The sequence below is a fragment of the Chaetodon trifascialis genome, chromosome 12, assembly GCF_039877785.1.
Source record: "Chaetodon trifascialis isolate fChaTrf1 chromosome 12, fChaTrf1.hap1, whole genome shotgun sequence".
In the NCBI taxonomy this organism is placed as follows: Eukaryota; Metazoa; Chordata; class Actinopteri; order Chaetodontiformes; family Chaetodontidae; genus Chaetodon; species Chaetodon trifascialis.
This window is the reverse complement of record NC_092067.1, coordinates 7,275,576-7,290,120: the sequence shown is the minus strand read 5'-3', so window position 1 is coordinate 7,290,120 and position 14,545 is coordinate 7,275,576. Positions and strand designations below refer to the sequence as shown.

Sequence of the window (14,545 nt, the reverse complement as noted above, 5' to 3'; positions counted from 1 at the left end):
ATTTTTAGAAAGAGTGAAATCACAAAAAAAAAACCCAATTCCTTTCCACAACCCCATTAACCCCCACACATTTACAAAAAGGGCAAAACCAATGAGAAAGAAACGTCTGACTGTGCTCTGCCACACGGAACACTGCAACTCAACAGCAGCACGTCTACAGGAGCACAGCGAGGATGTGTGTGTTGGAGCTTAAAGAGACAAAAATCAGAAGTCAAGCTGAACTTCTTTCACTGGTCTGCACATGTTTTCCGGTCCTCGCCCCCCACGTCCTGCTTGTACTGTGACGCATGATGCCGGTCTGGATGAATGAGCAGCTTTGCCTTGGCATGTGCGTCCATTGTCGTCTGCAGCACTGAGCTACACGCCGTCTGGAGTAAAGGTGTGCATATTGATGTACAACCTGATTGTTCCATACAATGGAAAAGTGATAGAGCGACATAATGAACGGGCACAGAGAAAAGGATTCATTGGAGAAACAAACCTGATAGAAAAGCAACAGCAGTTCCACGTCAGGAGCAAATCTAATGTTCTCCTGAGGAAAAAGAGGCCTTGTGATTTCTCCAGTAGATGGGATTTAGACGACGCACAATGGAAGAGGAAGAGACAGAGACAATAAGTAAGACAGCAGTAGGTTAAGGCAGTTGGATGGATGGAGACAGATATGAGAGGATCCAGACAGCAATATGGTGTTTACGTTCCACCTCCATGTTCCTGCTGTCTTATCTATGCAGGGATTATCTGATGGAATGACAAAGGCCTCCCTGCTCCCCCTCCCATCGCCTCCATGCTCAGGGAGCAACAAACAAATTGTTTTTACTCCTGGTGCTGCCATTAAAGAGCCTTTTAGTGCAAGTGTACTTTTAACTATCCGCTTGATTCAACTGGCCACACTTTGCTTAATGCGAGAGCAGTTTCCAGCAAGACCGTGATTTTCACCACGTCTTTGTTCGTTCCCTCGTAACTGATATTTGTTCTTCCTCTGCCATTGTTGCTGTAGTGTGCTGTGTTGGCTGCAGTGATCTGTGTGAGCGTGGGTAAGCAGGGTCTGTGGGTGTGACTGGCTGGCTAGCTAAAGCCACCTCGCAGGTGCTTGTAGAACTTCTCAACTCCAAAAACTCAGAATTTATGTGAAACTGCCAATATTGGAAATCGACACAGTTGATTTCTCACCTCAAAAACTCTAAGAAGTGAATTTAGTGATAAATAGCACTTTAATGCCTAAGTGAATGCTGGGATATTTGTGCATCCTCTGTGAAATGGCTGTGTCAGGGAGAGAGGCCTTTTATCTTTCTCTTACATCTATTACTTGGTTAGTGTGAGTTTGCCTTGTGCTTTTCATCTATGTTGCACAGATATTTGCTGCTTGATTTATTTCATGCTGCTGCGTTCACATCATTCAGTTTTCTCTTCCTACTGTTAAAGCCGTCATAGCATAAACTGCATCTGCGTCACTTTAAGATGACTATGATCTAAACTGTTTGTTTGCTAGTTCACTGAACATCTTTTGACAGACAGTTTTTCGTTCATTTTAATCACGGGTCACCGTTTTGAAAGAAAACAAAGCAGGAAACCTGTGTTTTGAGTATCAAACCACCCTCGCAGCAAACAAAAGCTGCATACTTGGTCATATTTTCATGATAATATGAATGTTTGGACGACACCGAGCACACAAATAGACCATCAAGAAAAAGTAAATGCTGCAGGAGTGATTTGAAAAGTTTCAGTGGACGTTTTAAAACCTTTTTGTTGCTGGCATCAAGCCTTGTCACGGCTGGAATCTGTCCAAGCAACTGCTGTGAATGCAGGCCGACTACAGCTGCTGTCCTCCCTGAGCAAGCTGCAAACTTCTCAAAGCCACCCGCAGCGCTTTCATGCTTGATACTAAAAGCAAAATTAATTGATGTTATATTTGTTATATTCTGATTCTGAGTATTCCTTTAAACCCAGGATAAAATAATCTTTAAACTACCTGCTGTACACCGCCCTGCTATTCTTATTCCTTCTGCTGTGCTTATTCCCACCAATCTCGGTCAATGCTGGTACTTAGGCTCAGTAAAAAGTAAGGTCAGTACATCTGTGACCCCGTACCGGCTGAGAGGCTGATACCAGGAGTTACATTCTTCACCATCTTCTCACATAAGTTTACCGCTGATGCCTTGACCTCGTCAAAAAACTGCACATCTGAGAGTGCACTTGGAAAAAAAAGGAGACAAGACAGAAAGAGGGAGAGCGCAGGCGCATTGTGGTTGCAGTAATTATGTGAATGCATGTGTGTGTATCTGTGAAGAATGGGCTTGAGCGGCGGTGTGACGACATTTCTTGGCATTCCTGACTGAAAGAAACAAACCACACAAACTACCTGACACACAAACCTGGGGAACAAAACAATCCAGCCAAAGACATTAAGTACAATTCTGTAGCTCCGTGATCTTGTACAAATATGTTAGCGGGAGACAAATCAATATTCTATCTCCTGTTAGTACCTTGCTACATGCGGAAGAAAGAAAGACCTATCTAAACAGGGCTCTGCTCGTGTTGTTTTCTATTACTCTGCAACTACAAAAGAAAGGGAGAGAAAGGGAAGGAGGCGAAAGAAAGATGGAGATTGCCGTGCACTCATCCCCATCTCAGACATGAGAGTTTTGCCTGTCAAAAGTTTTTGTTATTTCTTCATCTTTTTCTGTCCAGCAGTGGAATTAGTCATAGCACATCTGGCAGATCTGCGTCCCAGCACAAAGAAACACCAACAGAGAGACCAATGACAGAAAAAGAGCTCTTACTTCAGCTCTCCTTCCTCTCCCACCCACCCAATACTTGAGCTTTTCTATACCTCCACTGTTTTTACCACTCTCCCACTCCTCTGTTTTATCCCCCACCACACACACACACACACACACACACACACACGCACACACCTCCCACCACCTTCCTGCTGCTGTTCTGATTGCAGTGGAGATCAGGCCGACCAGCACAATAGAGAGAAGGAGCTCAGTGGGTGCAGCTAGGACAGAGCATGTGGGTGGATTGCAGTCAGACCCACCACCAGCACTAATACGAGCACTACATCCCACAAAAAAGACAGACACAGGGAGAAAGAGGAGTTTAAAAAGGAAAGGAGAGGGAGGGTGGAAAAGCAAAGCTCTAAGAATGTGTAGCAGAGGATGGATGGTGAAATGGTGTGAAGTACAGTGTGTGGCTAAAGTGCAGCGTACGTCGTATCTGTACACATATTATAATCTGGAGGTGATGACAAAAGACATAATTCATCTCTGAAATGTTCAGGGTGTGTGCTCAGGTCTCTAACATGTGGTATGTTTTTATATGTGTTTTTTCTTTGGGTTTATTGACTTCAATACTCCAGTGTAATATAGCAATTTTAAGCAATATTTTAAGCACATTTAATGTTTATTACAATTTATTTTTTAGAGTTTTGGCCATCATCATCATCTATCAGTTATGATGACATGGGTATGATAACACTGAAAGTGAGAAAAACCTTAAATGCAATGTTACAAACAACTACAGTAAGCACTGCAGGTGAGATCTGCCTGTAAACTGTGATGGATGTTTATAACAGACAGTAATAATGGGTTTAATTTCACTGTTGACTAACCTGGGAGGTTTTCTAACAATCTGTCTGATCTTCTTTTAAGTGAGTAATCTAAATCTCAGCAATTAACTTCATATCATATCAGGACTGATAGTTGAGATAGAGATACTTCCATCAAGAAAGGGATAATTTATAACATGTGGTTATGCAGTTCGATTTGATAGCCAAGGTTCATTCCCCACTGACAGCCACAGAGTTAACCATCACACTGTAACAAATTGCTGTAAAAATACAGGAAATTTTGTCCAGTCTGTACTGTAAATACAGTCTAATACTGTAAATGTCGATGACTCTGAGGAACAAAATATTAACAATAAGCTACTGTAAAATCTCTCCTTTAGCTGTTGAGTGGACAACATGTGATATCTTTCTGTTCAACTTTGTTACCAGTAACATGTCAATTTATTTGATTTTCATAGCCACAGGATCGGATTTCTGCACAATTAACAAACCAAGTTAAGTCAGCTAGCTCGGTCGTTGATTTTTGTAATCTAGTCAAACGTCTGAGGTGAGATGTGATCCTCCATTGATTTGATGTAAAACTGACATGAAGGACCAGCTGCTCTTCTTTACCATTTGTTGTTGAGCGGTTTCAAGTTTTGCTCTTCTCCTCATCTGGGCTGGGGAAAAGTTTTGTTTCTCATAATGATAAAATATCTTATAAAAATGAGATCATTGTTTCGTAATGTTGACACAGAGGTGATTATCCTGAGAAAACATCCCAGAATTTTTATTTGGTGACAGCATTATGTGCAGACGGTCTTTACATACCACAGCAAATATATGCTTTCTCTGTTATTACACATTCAGGCGCTTTATTAGTATCAACCTCAAGAGAGGAACAAAGTCCAGCGAGGGGACGATGGCGTCCAGGAAGCAGCTGTTGATCGCCATGTGACTGTCCTTATAAAAAAAAAAACCTCATGGGCTCTGAGAGGAGCTTTAGGCCACACTGCAGCCAGATGGTCTTGTTATTTCAAGGTAACAAGTCTCACTATTATGGTCTGTTAAGTTCAGTATAGTTCACTCCAGTTGTCTCTTTTCTGCAGTTCCAGGCTTCTTCTTTCACATGCTTTCTATGGATACTGAAGGCAGGGTGCATTAAGCTTGATAAGTAAGTTGTATACAAATTGGTGAGAACCTGTTTGACATGATTAATTGTTCTCATGGATTATATTTTAGAATAATCTTATTATCTGAAGGGCATTGGCTACTGAATGTAATAAATGTAATGTGATATAGGCATCTCATGTCATAGTTCAAGAAAAAAATTAAGTGAATTCAGGGCGCATGGACGAGGACATGCAGACTGAGAACCTGTTCAGTACGAGGAAAGATGGTTCCATGGATCGTGTTTTACGTAATCTACAGGAATTATTTTCAGTTTGTCAGTTACTGAATGTGTTGGAAACTGCCTTGACTTGAATAAAAGACCAATCTTGTAAGGCATTCACTTGTCCAAGTCATCTCTGTGCAAGTAATTTTCCAGGTTTTCATTCGACATTCTACAGTTTTCTAATAATTTTACAGTAATAATAAACTGTCAATAAAATAAACTGGAGATGATAGAACGAACACTAAAATAGGCATCATGCAACCAACCAGCTGAGACTGTAAAGCTAAAAATTATACAGCACAGCACAGTATTTCTTTACAGTAATAAACTGTTATTATAAATTATGGTAGGTACACTGTAGAATAACAGTTTCATGCTGACAACCGTAGTTGCAAGTAGTTTACTGTAATTTAACAGGGAAATTTCTTACAGGGTAGATCTTATGTAAGTCAACAACATCAAAAAACTAAGCACATAAGGCAAAAGCATAAAGGTGTCAGCAGTGCAGACAGTGAGAGATGCTGGGTTACAGAGGCGATCCTGTGCACCTGTGTGAATATGATTGGATGAAAAAGTTCGCTGGTAGCCAAGTAGGCGACGAATGAACCACTGATGGTGTAATGAATGTAGCGGCTGATGCTCTCTGCTTTAAGTAGTGCCGTGCTCCATAACTGACTTCCAAAATTCAAATCCTAGAAATAAACTGGAATTATCCTTCAAGTGAAAAATATCAGGCAGAAAACGATATTCCTCACACTATGCATATTACCAAACAACACCGTCATGTTCAGTCAAACTGCTAATTCAGGCTTTAGTTTTACTTCGCGTCCTTTGTTCTCGCTCATTTTATCTCTTCTCTGTCATATGATCGTTGTACATAGATGTTTTTATCTGGCAGCAGGGAAATGTTCCAATTACTTATTGAAAAGCTCCAGCTACTTTGTCAAAGTCTGCTTTTCTTCTACAAAAACACAACAACAGGCTTTGAAGGCTTTGAAAGCTCTCTGCAGACGTGTCCTGTGCAGGTACCGAGGAAACTGTTTTGTATGACTCCACAGACACACACAGGCTCACTCGAGAAAGCGTCCACAGAGAGAATGCTGAACTGGAGCAGACTGAAAGCTTGTCACCTCCCTCACACTCTCTCTCATATTCACTCCTCTTTTCTTTCTCATTTGTCTTCATCTCAGCTCTGTATGTGTGATTTTCGGTGTTGTTCTCTTGATGTTTGCTTCAGTTTCTTGTTCCTTTTCTTCCCGTTATCTTCTCTGTCTTTCATTCTCCGGCTCCTGCCCACCTCTTTTATGGCCAGCTCTCCTTGTCTGGCTCTTCTCCCTCCCTCTGATTCTCTTTCTCCACTGATTGCCTACGCATTCATTCCTCTACGCTTGCCTGCTCACTAATGGCCGTGGCAGGTGTTCTCCCAGGTGCTTGAAGAGAACGGCTCGGGCTGAGCCTTTAAAAGCCCTGGAATCAGCACCTTGGTGGCCCTCCCTCCTCTGGCATGGTCTGCCTTCAAAACCCTCAGCCACTGAAAGACTGCAAAGCTGGCATGTACACGCTCATTCTGCCACCACCCCCCCACCACCCCCCACCCCACCCCCACACACACACACAAATATGCAGCAATAAAAATATGTCCAGCCCTTCATTTCCTCTACTTGCACAAAGTCAGTGGTTGTGTTGGCTTCAGGTGCGAGGCAGATTGGTCTGGGCCAGCTCTCTAAATTGCTGTCACGGATAGCCCATTGGATGACACACAAAAACAAACCACACACACCAGTACATACACTCTCTAATAGCTTCACACTGCAGAGGAAAGCGGACACTAAAAGTGGGGAGGGATGGCGATGGTGACAGCGGTGTGTGGTTACAGGCCATGATAATGGCCCACTTGGAAAGCCCGGGCCAACCAGTCCCAGCAGATGAATGGGAGAGTGGAGAATGCAGCATTGTGATTTGACTGTGAGTGGGGCACCCTCTTTGGTTTGCTTTACAATCAATCAGCAAGTCGTTTCTAAATAACATCAGTATGACTTTCACCCACTTTCTATGGCTGACCTTTATTTTAAGGTAGAGCTAGCTGGGCTTTGTGTCCCTCGGGGCTAGGTCCATTTGTACAGGTTGACTTGGTTCCTGAGTGTAGCTGCTGCACTTAACTTTCACATTGGCAGTTGATGAGGTTGAATCTTTGACTTTAGAAGCAAAGAACACGGTGCGCTTAGCTTTTAACTGGTTTAAGTCGCAAGAGCAAAGAGACAATACAAAGGTGTTTTGTCTTCTACGTTTCAATGTCGTGCTGAGTACAAGAAAGGCCAGAAAACAGGGGTTGAAAAATTGTAAACATATCTTCCATGGAGTACAATATTTTTAAGAATATCACAATGCACCAGAACATTCAGAAGATTGCCATATGCAAAGTCCTAAATACCATATACTGCATCAGTAGGTCAATCCAAATGGACTCATCAATATAGCAAACATGGCATCATTAATCTGAATACATGAGTGGTCTGGCTGAAAATGTGGTTTCATAAATGCTTTTAACTAATGTGGACCAGGAAACCACCTGAACGATGTATTCTGTGATTGAGTCAAACTCTGCATCTGTGCACATTATGAACAGAGTCAGTACCCCAACAGGATAGATAATGCTTAGCGTCTTGGCCCTGACCTCATCACTCCCTGCAGCTTAGACTAAAACCTCCATGGAGAGAGAGTTTGGGGAGTGATGATAGCAGACATCTTCTTCCCAGAGACTGGAGTAGACTAAAGCTCAGAGGGAGCAGCGATGGTTGTGGTGACACTTGCAGAGTAATGAAGCAGCTGCAGCATCAGCAGAGCAGAGAATGGGAATAGGCCTGGTTTTGTAACGAACCAGTCAAAGGTCACCTTCACTCCTAAAGGTCTGTTTCCTAAATCGAACCAGTGCAAGGATGATATGCTGTTTCAGTTTTTCAATTGCTCCAATTTGTGTTCACAAAAACTCAAACGGTCCCGAACAGTAAAAACACAACACTCCAGATCGGTGGCAGTAATGCACCTGAAAGCTGTCTGCCAACCGCCAATAAATGCACAAGAAGAAGCCTGTAAACAAAAGCCATGTTCTTGGAAATGTCACAAGATTATTGGTGAAGACAATAAACCCCTCGTAATTTCTACCTGGCCTACTATCATGGAAAGCTAAGTCATGTTTATGTTGATGCTGATTATGATCTGGAGATTATATGAGCAGACTTTACAGTATCATGAATGTCTGGCATGACAGCGGGGGTGGAGTACTGTAACAATACAGGCACTCCAAAGAAGACGCTCCGCCATCGGACCAGCTTACCACAGAAAATGACTGGCTCTGATCCGATCCTACCATGACCCCTTTGCATTTGCCATCAAACAATGACTGGTTGGAACAGTGTTCACACCAGAAATGAGCCGCTCCTCCGCGGATTGAGTCCACCCCTTTGAGGTGGACCAGGGAGAGGTTATTTGTTCCAGATCAGGGTCGATTACTGCATTCATACTAACCCAAACAAATCACACCGGGGGGTAAACCAGGGTTCGGTCTTACTGCACTAAACAACGCCAGTGTAAATATATGTGTAAAGCATCCAACGCAAAACTAAGGACAATCAGAAGCAGCAGCTCAGTGTCATGACATTGTGAACTGTTATGCGACTGCTTAATGATGTGAGTACTGATTTCCTTGTTCTGCAGTCGTTCAGCTTAATAAAGAAACAACACACCAGGACTTGCACTTTACCGCTGTGCAGCATGGTGTACTTTATCAACTCAGCTGTATTGTTAGAGACGGTGCATTTTTCTCCAGGGGATTAAAGAAAAGTCCCCAACTGTATTACAGTGATACAGAGAAATAAACAAGGTCATTCTGATGGAAAGTTTCAGCGGTAATTTAAAGCAAATAAACAATTTCGTGATATCTGGCAAACAGCCTAAATCGAAATCTTAGACTTCATCCTGCAGAGAAACCCAACAACTCCCAGGCTTTCTTCACGTCACAACACTAAAACAGATGATAAGTATTGATATCTAGGATCAGGATGATCACTGCTGCACCACTGTGATATTTCTAATTAACTTTTTTCATATTCTTATATATTTTCTTCTATTTTTCCTTTCATAACTTAGTTTGTTGTTTACCTCCTTGCAGGACAGGTTTAATTCTGATGCTTTCACATTTTGGTTCAGATTGTAATTGAAAAATGAATAAATTACCATAAAAACAAAAGGCTAAATATCTATCCTTGCACTGAACTGAACAAAATGCATCAATTTATAAGCCAGTCAATCATTCATAATTCCTACTCCCTCCAGTTACCAATCCACTAAATCCTGACTGTTTCCTGCTTCACACGTCTCCCGTAGCAGCCTGGAACCTCATGTGCTCAGACTGCACCTCGGCCCATAATAAGAAAAACTCTCTCTCTTATTGTTTCTAAATGTAGCACTGAAGCAGTTCATCATATTTGATGAGGTTGATGTACTTCTGGCAATTCCAGCTCTACCCACATGATTGAATGCTTTTACTGTAAGTCGCTCTGGATAAAAAAAAAAGTAGTTTCCTCCTCCATCATTTTTTACCCGGCACATGCGATCACACTCTTTCAGTCCACGTGTCCTTGCACTGTACATTTGACATGTTTCCTATGTAAATGGGTGCTGGCGTCACTTCTTGGTGATGCTATCAAAGAGCTACACTTTGACGAGGAAAGCCGAGGGTCATGAGGGAGTGCAGAGACTTGAACGTTTGAACAGAAACAAACAAACCCAGTGTGAAAACAGCCTGAGCCTCTGACAGGTGGTTTGGATATTTAAGCAACATATCACTGGAGCAGGAATCTAAACTATATGCCTTGGAGAAATGAGCCTTTGATGTTGAAGCAGAGGCTTGGACTGGCAAGCGGGAGATCTGGGTTTGTTTTCCACTTGGTTATACAACAAAAGAAAGGGAGTATTTTAAGATGCCGCCCTCCTCCGTCTCTTTGGACAGCTTTCGTTTACTGGCAAATGAGCATGGGGGTACAGACCCTCCTCTCTGCTTCACTGGGCAGTTTTGTATAATGTTCTCATTGATTTCAGCCTTGGCATCACGGATGACACCTCCACACTGGCCAGTGAAGAAGGATCTACCTCATTTATCCCTATAGCTCACAATAAGCTGAGGATGTGTGTGTAGGCGTGTGAGTGAGGGAGAAAGACAAATTTAGAGAATTTAGGTAGCATGTAGTAGGTTTGAGTGCATGTGTGTGGGTATTTGTGTGTGCATGCACTCTATATGCTGTGTGTGTGTGTGTGTGTGTGTGTGTGTGTGTGTGTGTGTGTGTGTGTGTGTGTGTGTGTGTGTGTGTGTGTGTGTGTGCTTCCTACATGTGATGAGGATGTTCAGATGGCAGATCAGGACAAAGAGATCAGCTTCATAGAGCTGGGAGAACACAGCCAGGGTGAAAACAAATGAAAACCCTCATAAGTCAACTTCTCTCCTCCAAAACTAGACAACTAGGACATGCAGACAAAAGGCGCATTGATATCGGCAGTGACACACGGGTGGCAGCTGTACACATCATGTCATTCAGCCGTGGCTGCTGTGAAAGGGGACTTTGTCAGACAAAGTCGACTCTGGTGATGCGCTTTCATCCTGTGGGGAAATGTTGTGTAAAATAATGCCTGTCGTCCTTGAAACATTAATGTAAGCAATGCCGCAAATTGATTTCTTAAGCTACTCTTAGTGACTTTACAAAAGAAAAAAAGATTGGGAAAATTGAAGAAGGGTTACACACGCCGGTGAACAAAAGGCCAGTGTTGGTGATCTGGAGAGAATAATTGTATTTATTGCCCATTAAAGAAGCATGCAGTGAGTGAGGGTTAACATGTTTCCACTGATTATCTGCAAATCACATATATGTCTGCCAACCACTCCTGAGATCACAAGGTACATTTTTTGATTGATTTCCTGTCCTCTCTTGCTTTATTTCACTACCCCATCAGTACACTATCACACACAGCCTCGCAGTGAAGCTTTAGTCTTAGTCTTTTAGTTTTCTTTTGGTAAGATTATGAAGTTATTGCCAGGAACAAGCACGTCTTTGTGGGTGCATTTGTGGAAATCATTAGATATTAGGGAATTATTGAACGTTTTTCATGCAAGAATCAAAACAAATTCACTTTATCCATGCTGTTTGACTTGACCGTGTTATTTTTACCAATAACACAGCTTGCATGTGTTTCAGCAGCCAATTCTCAAATCTCAAATGTCGGCGCTCCAAAAAGTGTCAAAAACTAAGGCACACTTAATGATCAGAGCGTCGGAGGGATGGATTACAGCAAGTTTCCTATCTCCATGATTGCACTGCCATCAGCTGAAACCAGTGTTTGCGTGTAAAGTGGAAAATCAGTCTCATAACATGGGGCCTGCGGTGGAAAGATGTACACAATCGCAGAGGTGCACAAGTTAACATGCAAAACCAACACGATGGTCCTTTAAACTCCAACTGCAACTGTGGATTTGATGTATTGCTGCTTTTTATTGAAAGAGACTACACAGTGTTATTGTGCTTTACTCCTATCCTTGCATACTGTACAGAGTTGAAAGAAATGACATTAGCCTTAATTTACTTTGCCTGCAGCGGCGGAAAACTTTGGCAAACTGAAACAAAGATAACCCGCAGTCATTTGAAGCATGGAAACTGCGCACTGTGCTCTGGGTTCTATAAAGACTGCTTCTTTACTCCGTGACAGTCATATACCAGTTTAGATACACAGTCCCATAGAGAGGCGGAGGCTTGTCACTTGTGACGCCTGATGCAACCATATAGCAACACTGCGCCCCAGAGCTAACACTTGCAGCTATACCAAACCGCACGACACTCACATCACCACAGGCCTTTTAGATAACACATACATTACACCCACAGGCGGAGGACACGCACTAAAGCAAGAGTGTATGCGCATCCATTCAATGCAACATTGCAAATTAATTATATCCACAGCAACATGGAAGACAATACAAAAATATTTATGTTGGTCCTTCCCTCAGCATACACTCTTCTGCAGACGGTAATTTAAACTGTCATGTAAATAAATATCCCTATCATTAACTTTGAGAACACAGTAGGGGTTTGGCCATACACCTGATCTGGGAGTGCTTTGCACATTTTTAGTTAGCAGCAGTTTGGAATAAACAGAAGAATAAGTCTGTGGTTAGATGGTCGCTGTGGTTCAGTAGACATTCGGAAATCACCACATCAACATTACTGAAAGAAAGTCAAAGGACAGAGATGTCATGTCACCTCCAAACATGTCAACAACGTCAATTAAATCAGTCAACAAGACGCTCAAAAATTAAGAATTTCAACTTTCAACTACCACATATGTGCACAAGTTCAAAGCCAGCAAACTCACCTGATTTCATTGTTGTCATTTCTTATTGAATTGAACACCTCATTCAACTGTTACATAACATACTGATAAGCAATACTGCACTCATGTTAGATGCCATTTTTCCTAAAGGATCACACCACAGGGATTTACAGTGAAATGTGAAGTGACAGGCCGTGACAATGATAACTAAATATGCAAAATAAAAAGACTAGAAACTATATTATGCATGTGATCAAATCACATTTATGAAATGGGCAAACTAGATTTCTTACACCTTACATCTTTGGTTGGAACCTTGCACAGTGAAAAACTCTGATAAAACTTTGGATGACACGAAATTAAGACATCGGGTCCGACTGACAGGACAGTTGTGAATAAGCTCTTTACAGATTCAGGGAACTGGATGAAAGTCAACAGACGGAAGGACTGCTCGCCCGCTGTTTTGTTGCTCCTAGTGTTTGTCTCATTAACAGAAAACTCTTTGTAATGTCAGAAAACATGTTAAATAGTTCATCAAAGCAGTGACACACAACTGTGTTTGGAGGGTTCTGGATGATTCTCTCGTAACTCTTTCTGTTAGATTCCTGTGATGAACTTCTCCCAAAGCATCGGATCAGATGATGCCCACCATAAGTCATCAAGTTGGTACAAACTCGTAATGAATGAATGAGATCTGCGGCTCTGCGCTTTTATTTACCAGGACATGAGATATACAACAAGTTATATATTCCCAAACAATTCTGACTAGAAAACATTCATCCTCAGCAGAGAAAAAGAAGAGAAATAGACACCGGCAGGCCTACCTGTATCAGCGACATGTTACTGAGATCCAGTCTGAACAGATAGTTTCTGGATTGAGGAGAGAGGAGAAGGAGGAAAAGCAGATACGTGAGTATGTGCATAATATGATGAGTCTTTATTCAGAAGAAATGGGTTTAATAATGCAAATTAAGTATCATTGAAGAGCCATTTTAGCTGCTGTCAACTTCAAGCAAAGCTGATTAGAGGTCATACAGTCACTGTCCGTCAGTCTTAAGTCATTGTTTTCAGCTTTTTTAGTTGTTTGGCATTCGTGCGTACATGTGTTTTTGACAGGGTCGACCCAGGCAAAAGCTGAACTCATGTCAGCTCACAAGAACACACACACATAGGCATGACGTATTTCTTCCAAATTTATCCCTTCTGCCAAATCCAAAGCTTGACTTGGTCCAACAAGGCCTCAGCAGAGCACTTTAGAAGTATCATTATCCGAAAACCGCACTGTATGAGTGAGTCAGAAAGGGTATCACATTCTCAGTAATGTGCTCTGCGGGGTGAAAAGCTGAGTGGATTTACAGTTTCTTACCTGGCACCCACAATAAGCTCATTTCTAGTCAGGTCAAGGGTGAGCTGGGAGTAGTCTCTCACGCCGGGGTGGGAAAATGTGGAGATCCATGGACTGAGAGCTGAAAGAAAGAAAGAAAGAAAGAGGTTAGAAAAAGCTATATCATGTGATTGATCATGAGTTAAAGCAGGGACATTATGAGCAATACTCACAGAACAAAGCATAGTTTTCAGAAGAAAACTATTACATTTGGTATTATATGTACAAGAGTAGGAATACTGTATGTTTATGAGCAAGTGCAACAATTAGTGAGAGTTTGAATTATTTATTTAGCAAAAAATGCTAAAGCCATTTGCTGGTTCCAGTCTTTTATCAGTGAGATTTTTTTAGTTTTCCCTTTTGATGTCATTGTAACTCGGTCAGAAAAAACAATCAAATTGGAGATGTCAGCCCGGCACTCTGGGAACTTGAGGTGTAACAGGCATTTTTATTATTCTAATTATTATTATTGACAATTTCTAGACTAGACAGTTAATCTATTATTAAAATAATTCTCAGCACACTAATCCATAATAATGAAAAATGATTTGTTGCAGCTGCAGCGGTAAGAAGTGCATCGAACAGTAGCGGGAAAGCTTCCTGCACTGTGATAGTGTCTCCTACAGAGAGGGACAAAGCTGTCCAGGCGGATCAGCTGCAACAATCCTGATACAACCTGACACTGGGACAAACACAGCTGTGCGTGGTGTCCGAGGCTGACACCTCACCTCTGTTTGAGACTGGCTTGTACAAATCAAAATTTCTAAGTGGCAGAGCAGAGAGGCCGCCTGGCGGGGCTTTTAATGTGACACTGAAAACTGCAGGAAAAGAGCATTTTCTC

At 42.0% G+C, this 14,545-nt stretch overlaps 1 protein-coding gene across 6 annotated transcripts in view; it reads right to left on the bottom strand.

Annotated features, from left to right (window-relative positions):
- Positions 1 to 14,545, bottom strand: part of sema5ba (sema domain, seven thrombospondin repeats (type 1 and type 1-like), transmembrane domain (TM) and short cytoplasmic domain, (semaphorin) 5Ba) — a 154,919-nt gene that overhangs the window by 65,565 nt on the left and 74,809 nt on the right. For all 6 annotated transcript variants that reach the window (XM_070975772.1, XM_070975775.1, XM_070975776.1 and 3 more), the window contains 2 exons: positions 13,687 to 13,786; positions 13,145 to 13,190 (listed from right to left, as the gene is read on the bottom strand). In XM_070975772.1, coding sequence (XP_070831873.1) covers positions 13,145 to 13,190; positions 13,687 to 13,786 — 146 coding nt within the window. The remainder of the gene's footprint in view (positions 1 to 13,144; positions 13,191 to 13,686; positions 13,787 to 14,545) is intronic.